Genomic DNA, 18,390 nt, shown 5'->3' on the forward strand with positions numbered 1-18,390 from the left:
TAAGATTGTCTGTGAACAACTAAATGACCACTTGCAAAGCAGAAACTACAGCCTAGCAGTTCTTTCCACAACCCCAAAACCTCTTGTTGAGTATCTGCGCTATCATTTAATGAAAAACAAGACCCAAACCTTGATCCAAGGATCCAGGCAAATCAGGCTGAAAAAATCAATACATTCATTCCTATTAGATGGGACTGTATGTTTGAAAACAAGGTTGGGCAGAGAGGAAAACAGGACCCCAGGCTACAGAGTCTACCACTATCCTCAGTGCTTGATTTAATTAACAGTTTGCAAAAGCTTAAACCATGAAGAGCTCTGCATGCCCGAAGAATTTAGGATTTTATAGAAGTTTCAGTTTTGAGATACACTTCTGTACTCATAGGTAGGCTCCTTAACAGTCGAAGGAGATTGGAATGGAAAGAGGAGATATGACAACAGATTAATAGTGCTGTACAATGTTTGCCTTTTATCCTGCAACAGACCAACGAAGCACTGTCCATTACACAGCATGCACTACATTCACATATACTCATATTCTGTCCATATGCTGTGCCTTAGAATTTGGGGTGCATGAAGTACAAGTTAAAGAGCGATTACTTCAAAAATTGCAAGGAATTAGGTGAATTGACTACAGCAGCAAAGGAAGTAAACATTGTATAAACACTTCTGCAAACCTTCCCCAGAAAAAGGGGAAACAATCAGCCTGGGCATAGGCATTCCTGCCAAGCATCCAGTGACCTGAACACTTCAACACACAATGACAGGGTGCTGAGTGGACTACGAACACATGAAGACTTGATTTCAGGCTAATCATGAGAAATTGCAGGTAACCAATACGCCTTAACCACACCTTAAACCAATCTACTTTAGTAAAGCAAAAATGCATTTTCAATGTTGAGGGGGGGAAATCATTTATACTTACTTGTTCCATGTTACTCTGGTGAAGGAAAGGGAGGAGGAGGCTCACAAGCACTGAATTCTGACTCTTCTCTTGTATAAATTTGCTGATCCTGCATGATAAGACAATGTAATTTACTGTTTTCTATCAGTCCAGTCACCAGTATAAAAAACTCAGTCAGCACTGCTGTTGTTATCATGGGGTTTTGTCAGCCCATCCATCTGCATCCAGGCTAACAGTCTTCTCTACAAAAATCATGATATCAGCCCTAGTATTCAGACTGCAGTCTCTTCTGTACCTTTTCCTATACCAAGAGGTACTGGTTTTGAGTACCAGCAACAGAAACAGCTAGAATCGATTTCTGAAAACTGTTCCATTCGGTCATCAGCAACTTCCAAGGTCAATGATAGATGCAGGTATTTTCAAATGCTGTAAATCTAAAGTTTCAGACAATGTTTCTAATTTGCAGCCTATTATAAAAAGCCTCCTTCTTCTTCCTTCTTTCCAACCCTTCAAGTGTTTTGAGCTCTAAAACATCACTTACTTGGAAAGTATATTCAGCTCTTTGCTGACTTGAGCTCTGTACTTCTTCTTTTTCACTTTCTCCACATTTAACATCGTTTTGCTGAAGTACTGAAGTATGGCAGGAACATGAGGCAGAACCAAACGGCAACCTAGGCTAAGGGTCTCTGTAAAGGATACAACAGTTAGCAGCACTCACCTTTGTGTTGCAAGCAACAAAACAAGCTCTGTGCAACAGAAAGGATATTCAGCCCTATGCAAACAACTGAGGAACTACAAACAAAGGAGGTTTCACCAGTGGAAGAAAAATCAGTGGGAATTATGAATGTCCAGGGCCGCTAGGAACATGCACTGATACTTGCTGAGAACAAGTTTGTGTCTGAGCTAGGACCAAATAAGAGAAAATAAAAGCTCTCCTCATAGGTTTCAGTTACAGCCCTAGAAGGTGCAGGCTTATCAAAAAAGTACCAAGGAGGTTCCTCAAAGATACTAACTGCCTCCTAAAACGGCTGTGGTCCTTACAGATGCAGTTTTCTCCATGCTCAGGACCCTGATGCTCAAATGTGAATCTCACCTGACATGAGACAAGTAGAACTTTACGTTTCTTGAGCATGTCAAAACGAATTTGTACAGTGATTTTTCCACGCTCTCCTTCCCTGTATTCTCACTCGGGGCAAAGACAACCTCATCATGATCTAACACCTCCTTCCAAAGCATCCAACAGGCCTCTTACAACTCTCATATGTGCATACCTTCCGTCACTTCTCCAGTGTCCATGACAACACAGTCAGTCACATTCAAACTGGAAACCTGCTCCGTGGGTTCAAAATTGGGGCTGTTGAGAAGGCTATCAGCTATGTCCATCACAAGATTGGATGTTGCCTCAGACAGATTCTTGGCTGACAGCACAGCAAACACATTTGACAGTATGTCACACTCTGGACGTTCTGGATGCTGCTTGGCCAGCAACGGGAAATATCTGAGAGGAAGATTATAAAAACGTTTTGCTGAAAATTAAAGTATCAAGCTTTATAGTTATTTTGTACAAAGAGTCAAAGTCATATAAAACAGATAATGACTGTGTTTTACTTCAAACAGGGAAAAACCATAAACATCACAGAAACAGTGTCATGAATAGAAAGAATGCAGCTTGAGGTCATCAAGTCCCTTCTTGTGCTTCAAGATAGCATCAACTAAACTTAGCCCTTTCTCCAGAGATGTTTGTCCAAGTCTCCTGTTAGAGTCTGCTCCTATCCCAATAATCCAATACATTTTTATTTTTTTAACATAAGTTTGTGTGCAAGTTCTTTATCATTACAAATGACAGGTCTTAAAACACATGCTGGATACTTCAGAAAAGGAAAAGCAGGAAGGCAGTGGAAAATGTAAAAATCACTCAAGACAGCAGAGACAGAATTTCTCAGTGTCTACTTCAAAAAAAGCTCTCTTACAATTTTTAGTCTCAGAATCTGCCACAGATTCTGTGCTGAACTTGCCTACATTCTTTCATAAAACAGAAGGAAACGGGATGAAAAAACACAAATGAAATCATCTTGCAAAACTGCTCCCTCCTCTCTCCACATGCACCCCTCTTCCCAAGACTCAAATAAGAGTCATTGGTCAAGACACAGACATATTCTAAGAAGTCACCTCTTCCTCACCCATGAGCTGAGTTTAGACTATGTATCTGTTTGGTTCATACACAAGAAAAGCAGCCCACTAAAAATAGTGTAATTGGCATAAATTGCAAAGCTTCAGAACTGCTATCTAAAGAGTAACAGCTCACTGGAAAAAGAAAAGATATGTTTTGACACAATTATTCAGAACTTGTTAAGAGCTTTTTTTTTTTTTTTTTTTTTAGTTTTCTGTTTGCTTTTACAATAATTTTGTATACTCAAGAAAGTACTTGTGCATCTTTGTGAGAGTACTTACCTGGGATTCTTACTCCAGGTGTGAATGAGTTTCAGCAGAAAAGTCGGAGAATACTGACTCTCTGAAGCCAACCTGCAAACCTAGAGGAGACAAAAATCAGACACCAGTGCAACCCAAGCAGGTAAAGCCACTTAAAAACCTAATTTTTAATGAAGACCCCACTACAGTCTATAGTCTCTCTTTTTTGGAAAGCACATTTTTCACTGTTTTTCAATATTTCTGGTCTCACTGTTAGGTTATCTTACTCCATATTTATACGCTACTGCAGCTACCATTTTTGTCCTCCCTTCAAAAGTGACTCCCCATAGAGCCTCACATTTGCCACAGAGACCTGGCCACCTCTCCTGATTATGCCTACGAGATCTCAGCCACGACACCCAAGACTTGTTCCTCCCGTGCTTCCCGGGCCCTGACCACAGCACCTGCAATTCCAGCATCTATTCTGTGTCCCCATAGCCTCGCTGCTATGGAATCACCCTCCTTGCTCTGGGAGAAGCTCATGCACTGCACTGCACCCAGGGAATGGGATCTTCTAACTAGGCAGAACTTTTCTGAACAATGCACAAAGAAGCTTAAATTGCAAATCCAATCTTGCAGGATTGCTGCTATGCAGCTACTAATATTGAGCCTCTGCAGCAAAATCCTGCAGTATGAACAACAGCAAACTCCAGTTTCCAGCACAGCTGGCTTAAAACTCGTCCTTCCTACGAGTTTCTATACACGTCAGTTCTACAGCCCTACAGCCTTAAAGCACCCAAATCAGACGATTCTTCTGCCAAAATCAAATCTTCATGGAGTTCACTGGCAAAAATTCCCTCTAGAGGGAGCTTCTGGATCATTCTCCAGTCCAAACTCCAGAACCAGTGCTGTCTTTTTGACACCTATCAGGAAAACAGGAATTCTAACTATGTAACAACAATTCTACCTCCTGTTCAGATTTACTCAGCGCTTCCAAACACAACGCTCCCTTAATTCTTTAAGTGCTTTGCTGATTCAAAGCCTGAAACACATGATTGTACTGCCCTGGGACAGAAGTAAATCAACTGTGTGGCACCCTGGCCTTGCTACACTGGGATAGTGGACAGTAATAAAGGACTCCACGAACAAACCAGGAGCATACAAGCAGCTGTTGCTCTGCCCAGTGAATACAGAGCTATATGAACTGCCTGACGTGACCAGCACAATTTCATTACCAATACAGTGCATTCTCTCTCTCTCTCTCTCTCCCTCTCTCCCTCTCTCTCTCTCTCTCCCCCAATAGTGCATTTTCCCAACCAAGATGTGATCTGAATTTCTCTGGTGAAGGCCACAGTCCTGTGCTCTGTCACTGTGCTCATACTGGGACTCCTGGCAGGCAGGCAGAATGCACAACCCACTGACAGACCATGCTGTGGTCTTTCCTTTCCTGCAGCAGCAAAGTCTACCTACTTTTGGTTATGCAACCCCCTGCCACAGGGGGGGTTCTATGTGAAATAACTTTCAGATAGAAAAGCAGCAAAGTGTACCTAGCAGTGACCTAGAAGTACTATTTTGCTACTGTGAAGCATCCAGGGAAGAAGTTTGCTTCTGTGGTTAAAGAACAGATCCATCCATTTTATTCAGATGAATTTGTTTGTACTTTAGCCAGTGACTTTATTATTCCAGGACTATTCAGACATGAGCCACAAAGCTGGCTTTCCACACACACATCAGAATACCAGCAAATGAGAGCTGGAGTTCTCTGAATGGTACAGGTTACATACAATGGATTGGAAGAAGAAGAAACACGTTACCTGAGGCCATACCACTGCATGGAAAATTGCATCAATCTCCTCCACACTAAAGCTGTAGGTCTCATAATCAGAAAAAAACTCCACCACAAGCTTGAGTCCAAGACGTCTCAAATTCTTCAGTGGATTAATCAACCGAGGTTGGACCTGTGAAAACAAACAAAACAGTAAGACCTTTGCAGAACAACCACTAACCACTTGCTCTGAAATTAGATACAGAAATTCATTGGCCACAGATACAACCTTTACTTGAACTATCAAAATATTCTGGTTTCTCCTCTAACTTTTGCACCGTAACAGTATACTTGTGTACTCACAGGTGACACGTATTGTTCTAAAAGGTGCCTATCCCTGCAATGAGTCAGTTACAGAGAACTCCTTCAGCTAACGAAAATCCACATTGACTGCTTTGAAGTACCATCTGCACATTTGTTGGACACACTGCAGAAAGATACAAACCAGCTGCATTTCCAGCCCTGACACTTAAATAGTTCCACTTACACAGGTAAGGACCTAAATCAGCTCTCAAAAGAGAAGTTGTACTTCTCACACTGACATCTGCTAGGAAGAAAAGAACTCAACAGACAGAGAGGAGGAGGAGGAGGAAGAGAGAAGGTAAGAATATGAAACACTCCAACAGAGCAGGACAGACTACAGCATTTGGTTACAGGGGGATGCTTCGCGTTCCATGTAGCACCCACATTCCTACACTTCCTTGGGGAAAAAGTTTAGATTAGGAAATCAGCCATACAGCTAATCACTAAGTTATTCATGCACTGCTGCATTCTCTTCTCCTTGGGGAGAAGAGTCTATTATGACTTGAGTGACCTAAATTGCTTCCATACTGTGCAATGCAGCTTACAGCACAAACACGAGATAACTCAAGACTCCTGTCTCAGAAACAACAGACCCACGTCAGAGCAAATAAAGGCCATTGTCTGAGACTGGAGCTACATCTTGGGATCCTCAGGGTCTCCATTATGTATCCGCCACACATAATTAACATACATCTCTCTTATTTTGCAAAACAGCTCTGGTGTCAAAGCCTCACTGAAAGACACCAGGATTTTTGCATTTGATGTGAATATGGGTTTCCAAAGACACCACCATCTACCATGCAATACACTGCTACACTACCTCTGCACCCAAAATCACACATCAAAAAACAAAGAGGAGACGGTGCATAAGGAACCAAAGATGCCCTTGCCTGGGACCTCCCCTGCTGTGCTGAAGTATAGTAATGTAATGGTGTGGAAACAGCTTCCGAACAGCCCATGAGCTGCTTTCAAGGGCCAAACACCTACAGGAACAGGTGCAGAAACCTGCATCTACTTTTATGCAGAAAGCACAAACCAGGCTGCTATTGCTAATGGTGACCAAGCAAAGTAATTTGGAGCCTCCCACAGCTCAATTGCCAGAAGAGCAGTCCTCTGAGACGAAGACTTTGAGAGGACAAAGAAACTCATTACAGAACACAATTGGTAGGAAACGTGAAATGAATAACTTAGCTTAAAACTGTCGAAGTAGATGTTTAACTCTTGAGGCATTATCAGTCTGCAATAAATTACTCTCAAACCCCAAGAATGTCATCTAATCATTAGCAAAGATAAACGGATTTCTTACACTCTTCCTTGAGCTTTTAACATCTTATGGACTAATGAAGTGCTAAATTAAGTTCAGCTAAATGATAAACTGTCACTCCTCGAGTTACAAAATGGTGACAGGTTTACTGTAGTAACCCAGGCAAAACGTGCGTATCCCAGCAATGAATGAAGCAGTTCTTAAAACTCTTTTCCCAGTTTAAAACATGTAGGCACATGCAACCTGTTTTTTAAGTAGGATGCTGCTGTCCTACAGAATTACCCATTCCCTTCATACTGAAGACCAGTTAAGGTTTTGTGCAGCTTGCAGGCAGCTATGGGACCTTGGATGCTACCTGACTGCAACAGCTTGCTTTGTTTGCTGGATTGTTTTTGAGACAAGCAATGCTCTTGGATGCTCACAGACAGGTCCTGGCAAGAACACACGTGCATGGTGACAAAACATTAATTACCTAACATCCCTTGTTCAGTCTATCCTTTTGTAATTCCTTTCAACACTGCAGTGATGATGATGACTGTGCAGTTTGCTTGTTTCTCACCTAATATATGATCAGGCTCTGCAGGACCAGACTTGAGCATTGAACGCTATTTGCATTGAAGCCTGGCAAAGACACGAGTTTTAGGAAGGCATGAAAGCCTGGCTCAATGTCATAGCTTCCAAACAACTGGCAACAGAGCCCCCTACAATAGCAGGGCCTCCACAAGATGCTGCACAGTGCTTAAAGAGCTAGCAGGCAACTCCAAGCCTCTGTATCCTCCTAACACAGTTAAAGTCTTACTGGTGTGGGAAGGAGCTCAGTGCTCTCTGTGGTGCTCTCCTGGGCACAGGGCAGCAATAAAACAACACGTCTCTTCTTTAGATGCAGCCAATCTTTAACAGATTAGTTTCCTCACCTGTTTCTTACTGCACGCACAGCCACCACACACCAAGGGAAGAAACATTCCCAGAGCTCTGCCAGTACCTGGCTGAGACCCAAACTGTGACAGTGGATTGGCATGACTGCTCCTGATGCAGAGCTGGATGTGCTTCTATTGTGCTGAAAGCATGGCTGGCAGCCACGTTCTCCCTGTGCCCCATGACAGAAGACATTCACTCTGGATAATCACTGTGATCACCCACAATGCTGAGCTCTCCTTGCATCTGGCAACACAACAAAGCACCTCAAAGACAAAGTTTTACTTTAAAGTCTCCAGGCAAGAAACTTGAAATCCTCTCCTCTCCCTGCTCCAATGGTCTATCCTTGCAACTGAGAAACTACATCTTTAAGGCCATTTCAACCTCCAGCCGTAAGATCCTCTTACGTCCTTACAACAAATCATTTACCTTTTCCTCATGCCCGCCCTTCCTTCCACAGGTAGCAACCTCCAAATCTCTCACTTCTCTAACTCAAACAAGAACGCACTCCAAAGCATGTTCTTAAAGACATTAACTCTGCCTGCACTGTCTGAGCCCTCTATCACTTTCAGACAAATAACAATGGCCTTTATTTTGACTGACATTTAACTGCTAAGCTTCACTTCATGCAAGCGTTGAACTTATTTTTATCTGAATCGATGAAGGTGTGTGTACAACTGCAGGCTAAGGGAAAGGAACTTCATTTACATGTTTGTATGCATATACATATGCATGCATATACTATATATCATACCTTCTCCCTTTGGTGGAGGATGCAGGATACCACTGCTGTCATGCACAGCAGAATCTGTAGAATTTCAGGTAGGTACTGACTAATCAGATGTCCCATGTTTTTCAATACAACTTCGAGACCATTGAAGAGGCTATGCTGACGTCCAAGAGGCAGGACTTTAGCTAAATCCAGCTCTGACATGCTTCGAAGCACTGCAGTCTGGCAAGGCCCTGTGACAGAAAAAGGGACAGCAACTTAGAGAAGCACCGTAAAGACACAAAATAATTTACAATAAAAAACCGTGTCACCTGGCCCTAAATTACAGTTCCTCAATTCAGCTATTTAAATAAAGACAGCTCCAGGTATCCATCCATCTCTCACTGCCTCAGTATCAGAGCACTTTACAACCTCTGTTTGCTGCCATCACATCACTGCAGCCTAGTGCTCAGCAGCACGTTACATGAGAAGGACAGCACGGAGGCTGCCAGTATCCTACAATACCAGTAATTGCTCATTCCTGGTCTGCTATAGCTTACGTGCACAGCTGTGGCAAGTCATTCAGTTTTTCTGACCTGAGATCCGTAAAAGATAGCAATTGTGCTTCACTAGTAAAACCTCAGGGAAATCCCCGTTCTTATCAGAAGTCTACTTTCATCCTTTCATCCTTCCAAGGAAACCATTTGAGACAAACTGAAGCATGTAACAGTACTAAGTGTATTTATCCTCCTATAGGTCAGAATGTACCATATGCTCACGATCTCCTGCCTGTACCTACCATTACTGAATTGCTTCACAGCTTCGAAGAGCAGATCCAAGAACATCCGTATTTCTTCTGGCAGGGAGCCAGCAAGAAATCGCAGAACGATTGACATGCGAGTGCCTGCTGAAGACTTGCCCTGCGTTTTACTGCCCGTTTTGTTTCTCATCCTGCCATAGAGAATTCTTCAAGAGACAAAAAGAGGTTGTATTAGCTTTCAGCAAGCTCTCTGTTTCCTAGCCTGCAGGAGAAACTTGATTTGGTTTAAAAATTTTGACTATCATGAACAAAACAAGCAGAAATTCCCCCTCCAAAGTCTCCTCTGAATTTCTACACAGTGCTTAGAAACATCGCAGTGAAAGACCAGCTTCTGCTTCACCTACAGAAGCTTTGCTGGAGACTTCAGGTATAAAATTAGACTACCTGCAGGCTAGCTTGAGGACAGCTACTGCTGAAGAAGGAATCTGCACAATCTGCATTACTCTATCTTAGTAAGAATAAATGACAATATATGACAATATTCAGTGAATTGAAATGTCTCACAGTTCTCTCTAAGCCTTAGAAGAAACAATATTTACCAAAATGCTGTTTTTAAAGAAAACAAAGCCATACAACCAAAACAAACTAAGAAGTCAAACTATACCATTAACCTTAGGTTTATCTCAACTGTTTAAAATGAGAAGCAGCAGCATTACATCTCTGCTCACAGTACTTTGATATGAAACCGTTATCCCAGAACTTCACAACAAACCTCATAAGAACAGGGATGAGATATGGTCGATGCTCCATTTTTACTACTGCATTCTCCTCAGAAATACTGAAATGGACTATTTCTTCTTTAAAGCTCTTGTCCTCCAGTAGTCTTTGCAAGTTCTCCCTGGGAGTAATAAATATTGTTTGTGGGCAGGTGGGGGCTGTCAAAACAGACACTCACACATACACACACACACATAACTATCTATCAACTTCTCTATCTATACTGTAGATAAATTATTAAAGTACCATGTTCCCACCCTTTTGACAAAAAATACTTAAAAGTCAGCAAGTTTAAGCTAATTATGTAGGCAAGTACCTCCTGGACACATTCTGAAGAGATTATTTAACTACAAACGACAGTTTTATGCTGCTATTTTCACTGGGTGGTTATAAATCATCACGACAAAACACCTCTTTGAAAATGATGCAACAAACTATTGCATGACAGAATGGAAAGCATTGCCCTTTTCCACTAAAAAAAAAAAAAGGGGGGGGACACGGACCCACATCTTGGCCATTTTTCCTGTTTTAGGTAGGAAATATATAGCTAGTTAAAATTACAATTTATACATGTTTCTTCAAACAGTCAAGGCTGTCTCTCTCTCTGAGGCAACTGATTCCAAGTAAACTTTTGCTATGACAGCAGGCTCATTCACTGGTACTAAAATAATATAAAGGTTTTTACCTGTATGGCAGTAGATGAGGATGTTTGTATGTCATGATACAGTCAAGAGCTATTCTCTGCACGTTCTGGTCTTGATGGGACAGTAACTGCAGTTGATAAAACAAACAAAATGAGGCCCTATGTAGAAGACAAGTTCTTAACAAAAATAATGAAACTACTCAAAGCTTCCAAGCTCAAGCAGGTTTTGGGCTACCTTACCAAAACGGAAACAGAATGTGTGTTGTCAGTATAAAGCCAAGGTGCAAATACGTAACCGTCACTCATAAAAAGCAGACATAGCTGCTGGTAGTTCACATATACTTTCCCCTGCCCCCCCCCTCTCCAGGAGGATAGTTTGTGAAAAAAAAAAATACTTGTTTTTTCATAATCATCTTTTCAACCACCATCAGCTTGAGTTTTCAATCTCAGTTGTATATCTGCTAAGACAATTAAAAAGCTGGCTAATCAAACAATCCCAAGACACCTGCCTTTCTTTTCTCTGACAAACATAAAACACTCACTGGACCTGATATGCAAAGTCTCACTGAGATTCACCCTCTCTAGAAGATGAATCCTCATAGCCTAGGCACTAAGAAATACAGGTCACTTCCCCATGCTGCACCCTTATCAGCTCTTCAGTCTCCTACCAAACAGCACAGGCTAGAATCATCAAAGGCCACTTTGCCATGACGTCCCTACGCCAGATGGACACACAAGTGATAATAAATATGCTGTCACAGAACTGAAAAACAGTAAGTGATTAAGTAATCTCTTTTTTTTTTTTTTTTTTTTTTTTTAAATATTGGGCTGTTCTTCACACGCTGCTTTGACCTGCACACATCTGCTCAGTGTTTTCCTAAGTATACAGGCAAGCAAACACGTGGACCAACTGTTCCTACACAAAACTCTGAGGTTGACTGAAATTAAATGGATGGTCACCAGAGATTCTCAGGTTTGGGAGCTAATGGACCTTCCAACTTCCACACCAAGCACCTGATGAAACCCAGAGAACTAGCAAGTCCATACTACTTAATACAGTTCTACAGCCCACTGACCATAACCTCAGAGAATACAAACTGGGAACAACCAGAGCAAAACCCAATTATCTGAACAAATCCAGAACCAACAAAATACAATAAAATTAATAAAATGCACTCTTTAAGGATCTAAGACTTAGGAACGCTCTTAAGAACCATATTTTTAACAATTCCTTCAGAGAAATCTCTCAAAAAGCAATCTTATCAAACTGAACATTCCTCACGAAAAAATTAATTTATTATTTTTTTTAATGTTATTTTTTATAGACTGGTTTCTCCCATCGCATTTCTTAGATTTTTTTCCTGCTTTCCTTATTCAAAGTTAGAAGAGACAGGCATTATCTAGGCTCTGCTCTTTAATCCTTGTTTGCTGCTTATTCACTTAATATCTGTTTATCTTTAGTTTCAATTTTGTTGATACTGATAGTGAGTAAATACACTATGCACAACCAGTGCACACGCCTATGCCAGGCTAAGGACTTGTAACATCAGCCACTAAAACTAAACAAACAAAATAAAAAGAGAGACACTCAAGAGAGATTTGTATTTCCTCTCCCTTTCTGCAGAAGTATGTTCTTCCATAGTGACAGGCATGGCTGCACTTCCCTTCTCTAAATGCCAGAGAGGATGAGGATCCTGAATTTTCCACATTTTGCATCTCAAGTCACAATGGGGAACGCTGAAAGCTGTAGGACTGTAACAATTTTGGAAGAACAGCTGATGCAAAATGATCCACTGTTCACACTGGCCATGCTCTCTACAGATACAACACTGTACGTGAAGAACAAATCTCTTTGGCTCTTCATCAGGCTTTGGGTTCAAAATCCTCTTCCAGATGATGCTGTGCAAGTGGAACAGACTCTCCTTACAGCCACTCCTCCACATTGCCAAAGCCTGCTACCTTTTCTGTTGCCAGATCTGTTCACATGAGCCAGTCCTGGCAAACTAAGCCAGCATAAACCTGCTTGAGATGTCTAAGGGGGCTTGCTTCAACTAAAGACTGCTAGGAAGCCCTCTCAAGCACAGCTCCTTTTCCAGCTACCAGCCATGGCTTCAGAAAATGATACACTTTTGCTGTCATAGGCACTGCAGACAAGAAAGGGTGCATTTATTAGCAGTAATTCTAAATGCCAGAAAAGAGCATCACCTGGGTATATAATGCATTTAACTTCTGCTCCAGATACAATGCACGAGGATTCGAGAATTTAGAGAAAACTTGTAAGTGAGCTACTAGTTGCCTGTAAAACAAAATAAAACAATTATTTTTTTTAAATGTCTAAAAGAAACAATCCCACATTATCACAAACGTATGGGGAACATTTAATAAAATTGATTAACAAGAAGGAAAAAATAACAGGATCCCAAGTCCATAGGTCTCCATTTCAGAGCCGCAGCAGGCTGTATCCTGTTCTCTCCCCTAAGCCGTTTCTCCCAGGCATCACTGCACTGTACAGAGAAGGCCATTTCCTCAGTAACACCAGCTGGGCTCAGTCTTTGGTGAGAAAGGAATACAAACAGTGAGGATGTGGCTTTCTTCTTTCTCCCAGCTCAGCCTGGAACACCAAACAGCTGAATTTACCTCTTTATTTACTTTTCCTTAGCTGCTGCCCATCTTTCTCCTACCAGCACAAAGGGCTGCGTTTAGGCACAGAGGACGCCTGGACTTCAGGCTGCAGGCACAGTTGGGAGTCAATTCCAAAATGAGGCCCTATCACCCCAAATCTGCCCTGTTTCCACTTTGTAGTAGGGAAGAGAGGTGACCAGCATAAGGAAGGCAGAAGATCTCATCTACCACGTGCACGGTGGGGCTGGCAGAGGTGGTCCTCATTCAGCAGCTGCCCACAGTGGCTTACACTCAACTCTCCAGACATTCAGCTGGTCCATGGCCGGGCTGAGCCAAAGGGCGAGAACGACACCTGCCGGCAGCCCCACACCGAGCACGGGGCAGGCGTGGGTCCTTCTGCTGCCTCCGCCAGACCTGGTGGGCTCCAGCAAACCACCCTCAGCAAGGACCCCGGGGCACAGCCCCCACCAGAGCTCTCCTCCTGCAGCACAGAGTGAGCAGCACGAACTGCTCACCGCCAGGATGAAGAGAGGTTACACCAGAACTCATTAACAAGTCTCCAGTAAATCTTTCATGGGTTTGTTACTGCTACCAGGAACTAATGTTTCTACTTACGCACATGGACATTCTGAGATGGAAGTTTTAAAAAAAAAAATCTTGGACTGTCACTGTATTTTAATTGCTGCTAATTTACAGATAAAAAGCAGAATCTAAGAACAAAATGAAACACCTATAAGAAGCCTGGGATTAAATGACAATACAGGTTATATCTCAAATACCCATGATATTGCCAACATGTAAGGTGACATTTCACTTGTCTGTCATATCAAGCACCACCCGCTGCAAAAAATAAAAAAAAAAATTAAAAATTAAAAAAATTAAAATAAAGGCAAGATACAAAGCTGTGTGAAGTAATTGTAATGACATTTGGCAGAGGTCATCGCGGTAAAGACGCTCTTATTAAAGATATCATGGAGAATTCGTAGAGACCCAAGTTCTCCGTGTACTCAGTACTGTAAAACAGTAACATTATAATGCCATGTAGCTTCAGTTTAAAACATCAAAAAATGAAAATATCAAGGCACAAAAATCTGTGTCCACAAGATAATGACTGGGACCAAGATTTTTAACTGGTAGGTAATGGCAGAATCCCAGTAGTAAACTACCTAAGTAATTTTTCAATGTGTTTGACAATGCCCATGGTTTTAAAAGACCAACAAATACAAACAGAAAAGCAAGGATAGAGCAGGTACTTAAAAACATCTTCAGAATACAACATAAGTTTTACTTAAAGTAACACAAGCCAAAATTGTCAGATGGCAGGTAATGATATAACGATAAATCCTAGGCCAGGCCTTCGGATATCTGTTGCTGTGCAAGCAGAGTTTGTTACTCTAAAATGCTTATAACTCACTGTAAAAAAAAAAAAAACAAAAAACCAAAAAAAAAATACAAGCGAAGGAAGAAAAAGGAATATATATATGTAAACACAGCTTTTAATCTTGATACAAGCCACTCAATCTGCCTTTCCACAAAAGCACTACCAATGGAAAACTAAAAATACTTACTTAGCAGCAGCTCTTCTTGTTTTCTTTTTTGGAAGCCCTACAGTAATTGGTTCTCCTTCTTCCTTTTCTTCCTCCTCTTCCTCCATAGTAACATCATTTACTTCTTCATTAGATAACTCTTTTGCTGCTACTGCACCACTAGTCTTCTTTCTAAGATCCTGAGTTGGAGCCACTAATGAATCTGCTGGGTAGTACTCATTTCTGTGTTGAAAAAAAAAAAAAAAGAAAATACGAAGAAGGAATTAAGAAACATGTTTCAGGGTTCAGGGTTTCAGAAACTGAACAATCTAGTGTTCTCGTATTCTCATAATTAATGGTGCTGTGTCTTGGGACACTAAAAATTCACAAAGGAGTCCACTTCAGTAAGTACAAGCTACTTTGCCTACAAATTGCAGAGATGTAAGGTAGTAACCATATACACTAAAGGAGACTGGAGGTACCGGGCAGAAAAGGGAAAAAAGAAGCAAACTTTTTTTGAGAATTATTTTTTGAATTATGAGAAGTCTGTAAAGAGGCTTTGTGGAGGGCAAGGGGTGCATGTCCTACCAGACTGCAGTTTTTTCCAGGAAGGCAAGCAAAACATTTTTTTTAATTACAGAAAAGGACTGTCAGAAACCCTTCTTGGCCATGAGATCACCCCACATGCATCATACTATTTGAAATGTGCGTGCATGCAAGCACATCTCTGCTCTCCCTCCAGGGGCAGGAAATTGAACAGCTCAGAATCAACTATTTGGCAGAGTAACTGCTCTGGTAGACAATATATAGGGCTCACAATGCAATTGGACAGTCTTCATCTATTACATAGGAAAATCCACAGAACTACAGAAAATCATCATTACTATGTAGAAAGCACAAGGAAATAAATACAGTGCTAACTTGTTTAAACAATCTTTACTGTTTCCAGGAGGAATTGGATCACTCGCTAACAAACACAGTATTTTCCCTACCCCAATCTTTTGTGATTCCAAATTAAAATGTGTTTTCATTTTAGAAAGCAGAAACTTTACTTCCACTGAAACCATCCCCTTAATGCAGTGATGAGGCTGTGACACTGGCAAGGTGATAAACGAGAGACTGAGTGGCAGAAACATGCTGTCAGTTTAATTTCAGCCTGCCTCTCTTTTGACATCTCTAACAGAATCCACATTTCAATTAACAAGTTATCGTAATGGGAAACAGATAGTATATTAGTTATGTATTTAAGAAATAAAGTCTATGAAGAGCTAACCATTGACTAAGCTCAGCAACAGCAGAAACAACTGAATGCAATGCGTCCTCTCAAATAAAAATAAAACTAACTTACCTAATGAACCTCAACAGAAGTGGAGAGAGTTCCCTTGACCGAGGCTCCACCCTGTCTGGAAACTTGTCCAGTGCTTTCCACAGTAGAAAACGGAAGTTTGTGTGGTCCAACCGCTCACTGCAGTCTGTTCTAGTCCTCAGCTGCTCGAGGAAAACAGTGCCCACCCCTCCTTCTGGCATCTTCTCGCTTTCCGTTTCAGCAATGCTTTCCTCCTGTTCATCCAGTTCATTTTGCAGCTCCATTTCTATAAAACAGATGATATGAATTAAGTATCTTTTAGGCTACTTCATAATTGTCAGTAAGTAGCAAGAGATCAGCCCCCCATCATGAAAGTACAACTCCTGACGGCAAGTACCTGTTCAGACAACTGAATTTAACACTGACCTGAAAGACCAACATTGTTCAGAAAGTAATCTAGGATGTCTTACAGCCTTAATTGAGCTCAGTTCTTTTGAATAACAGGAGTCAACAAATGGCCACATACTCACATCTCTGTTGTGAGATTGTGACATAGATTCCATATGCTCACAGATAAACCTCAAGTGTAAACAGACTACACCAAAGAAAAACAGTGTTTGCAGGAATTCCACTGAATCTACAGAGCAGAATGACGGTCTGTCTTATTATACAGATTTCTTTACTGTTCCTCATTAGTCTGGGAAAAGCCAGCCTTAAGCAGAGATGAAGCTGATGCATGGCTTTCCACAACCTCCAACTTCCACCTGTAATACAGGGGCCATTTCTGTCTATTTCTTGGTGTTCAGGACAAAAGGAAACAGTTCTCTCCCAAGCCTTTCCATTCCTGCCCTGGACATGACACTGGCAGTCAAGAGCTCTAGTTCGGAAGTCCTCCATCAAACGTAAATTTGGGGCACATAAAAAATATAATCACATGTCATTCACAATTAGCTGGGTTACTGTCAAAACACCATGTAGGAGCTGTGACTTACCAGCATAGACAGCAGCCCTCTCCAAATGTTCATAAAAGACCTTCCAGAACTGTTTATTCTCCATTTCCTTTGCATGAGAACTAACAAAACATAAGCATGAAATTAGAAGAAAAAAGAATGCCATACGTCAAGGGAAGTTAATAATTAATAAAATCAGAGGCTTTGATTACTGCTTTAATGTGGGTGTCCAAAGACAGGACATCTGCAGGATACAGCTGTAGCACTTCCTTGCCTTCACTCATGGATCCCAAATGTCAATTGTTATTAAAATAATCTGGTTGTATCCCATGACTTCAAATGAACTCAAGTTGAGTGAAACTGTTCTTGAGCTTTCCACTGACTTCTGTACAGTTATATCACATAGAACCAAAGGAAGAATTAGCATGGACATATCTTTTGAAGAGCTGATTTAATTTTTTTTTTTTATTAATTCAATAAGTTTGATGGTGAAAATCCCATCCTTTCTAATCATACAACAAAGGAAAAAAAAAACAAGGAGATAAAGTCATGCTAAAAGCAGAGACACTGACTTCAGTATTCAGCTCAGTTGTCACCATGCTAAGTCTTCCTTACTCAATGTTATTAAGGTTTAGAGGTTTTTCAGTAAGGACAGAGAAGTCAGAGATGGATAAACTGAAATGCACTTCAGCATTTGTGAAACACTAATCAAATACTGCTCTCCTGGACTCAAATTCCGATGCTGTTTAACTATATTTGTTGCAAGCTCCCTTTATTAGTGAGAAATCACAGAAATTAAGTTAAAAACTAACAGTCTGTGTAGGCTGTAATTCATCTGAGAGAGAAAATCCATTTGGAAAGATTTCACACAAAGATCATAGATCTCATGCATAGATCTCTCCAAATCAGACATTTTTACCTCAGCTTTTCTTCACAAAACAATCATCAAAGAATATCCTGAGTTGGAAAGGACCCACAAGGATCACTGAGCCTGACTCCTGGCTCCCCATCGGACCACCCAAAAATCAAATAGTATGTCTGAGAGTATTGTCTGAAAGAACTCTGGCAGGCTTGCTGCCTTGGCCTCTTCCCTGGAGAGCCCGTCCCAGTGCCCGACCACCCTCTGGGTGCAGAACCTTTCCCTAACACCCAGCCTGACCCTCCCCTGTCCCAGCTCCATGCCATTCCCTCGGGTCCTGTCGCTGTCCCCAGAGAGCAGAGCTCAGCGCCTGCCCCTCCGCTCCCCTCGTGAGGGAGCTGCAGGCCGCCATGAGGCCTCCCCTCAGCCTTCAATGGAAGGAATCATTCTATGAGACAGCCACAGACTGCAGCATCCAACCGCACATACTCACGTTATGAGTTCAATTACAGGATCCCAGAGAGGGCTGAAGTTAATATAAAGCATTCCCAGTAAATACCGAAGAGGCACCTAGAATGGCATACGAAACCACCTTGTTGAGATGTTAAAAAGTTGAGATGT

At 41.5% G+C, this 18,390-nt stretch overlaps 1 protein-coding gene across 1 annotated transcript in view; it reads right to left on the reverse strand.

The window, feature by feature from the left end:
* UTP20 (UTP20 small subunit processome component) overlaps positions 1 to 18,390 on the reverse strand; it is a 64,413-nt gene that overhangs the window by 25,165 nt on the left and 20,858 nt on the right. The window contains exons 19-32 of the mRNA XM_080595509.1: positions 18,263 to 18,339; positions 16,953 to 17,032; positions 16,003 to 16,246; positions 14,697 to 14,897; positions 12,712 to 12,802; positions 10,549 to 10,634; positions 9,859 to 9,984; positions 9,126 to 9,292; positions 8,372 to 8,580; positions 5,125 to 5,268; positions 3,353 to 3,432; positions 2,173 to 2,399; positions 1,443 to 1,587; positions 923 to 1,010 (exon numbers count right to left, since the gene is read on the reverse strand). Coding sequence (XP_080451635.1) covers positions 923 to 1,010; positions 1,443 to 1,587; positions 2,173 to 2,399; positions 3,353 to 3,432; positions 5,125 to 5,268; positions 8,372 to 8,580; positions 9,126 to 9,292; positions 9,859 to 9,984; positions 10,549 to 10,634; positions 12,712 to 12,802; positions 14,697 to 14,897; positions 16,003 to 16,246; positions 16,953 to 17,032; positions 18,263 to 18,339 — 1,965 coding nt within the window. The remainder of the gene's footprint in view (positions 1 to 922; positions 1,011 to 1,442; positions 1,588 to 2,172; positions 2,400 to 3,352; positions 3,433 to 5,124; positions 5,269 to 8,371; positions 8,581 to 9,125; positions 9,293 to 9,858; positions 9,985 to 10,548; positions 10,635 to 12,711; positions 12,803 to 14,696; positions 14,898 to 16,002; positions 16,247 to 16,952; positions 17,033 to 18,262; positions 18,340 to 18,390) is intronic.

This window comes from Anser brachyrhynchus, assembly GCF_964034855.1.
Source record: "Anser brachyrhynchus genome assembly, chromosome: 1".
NCBI lineage: Eukaryota > Metazoa > Chordata > Aves > Anseriformes > Anatidae > Anser > Anser brachyrhynchus.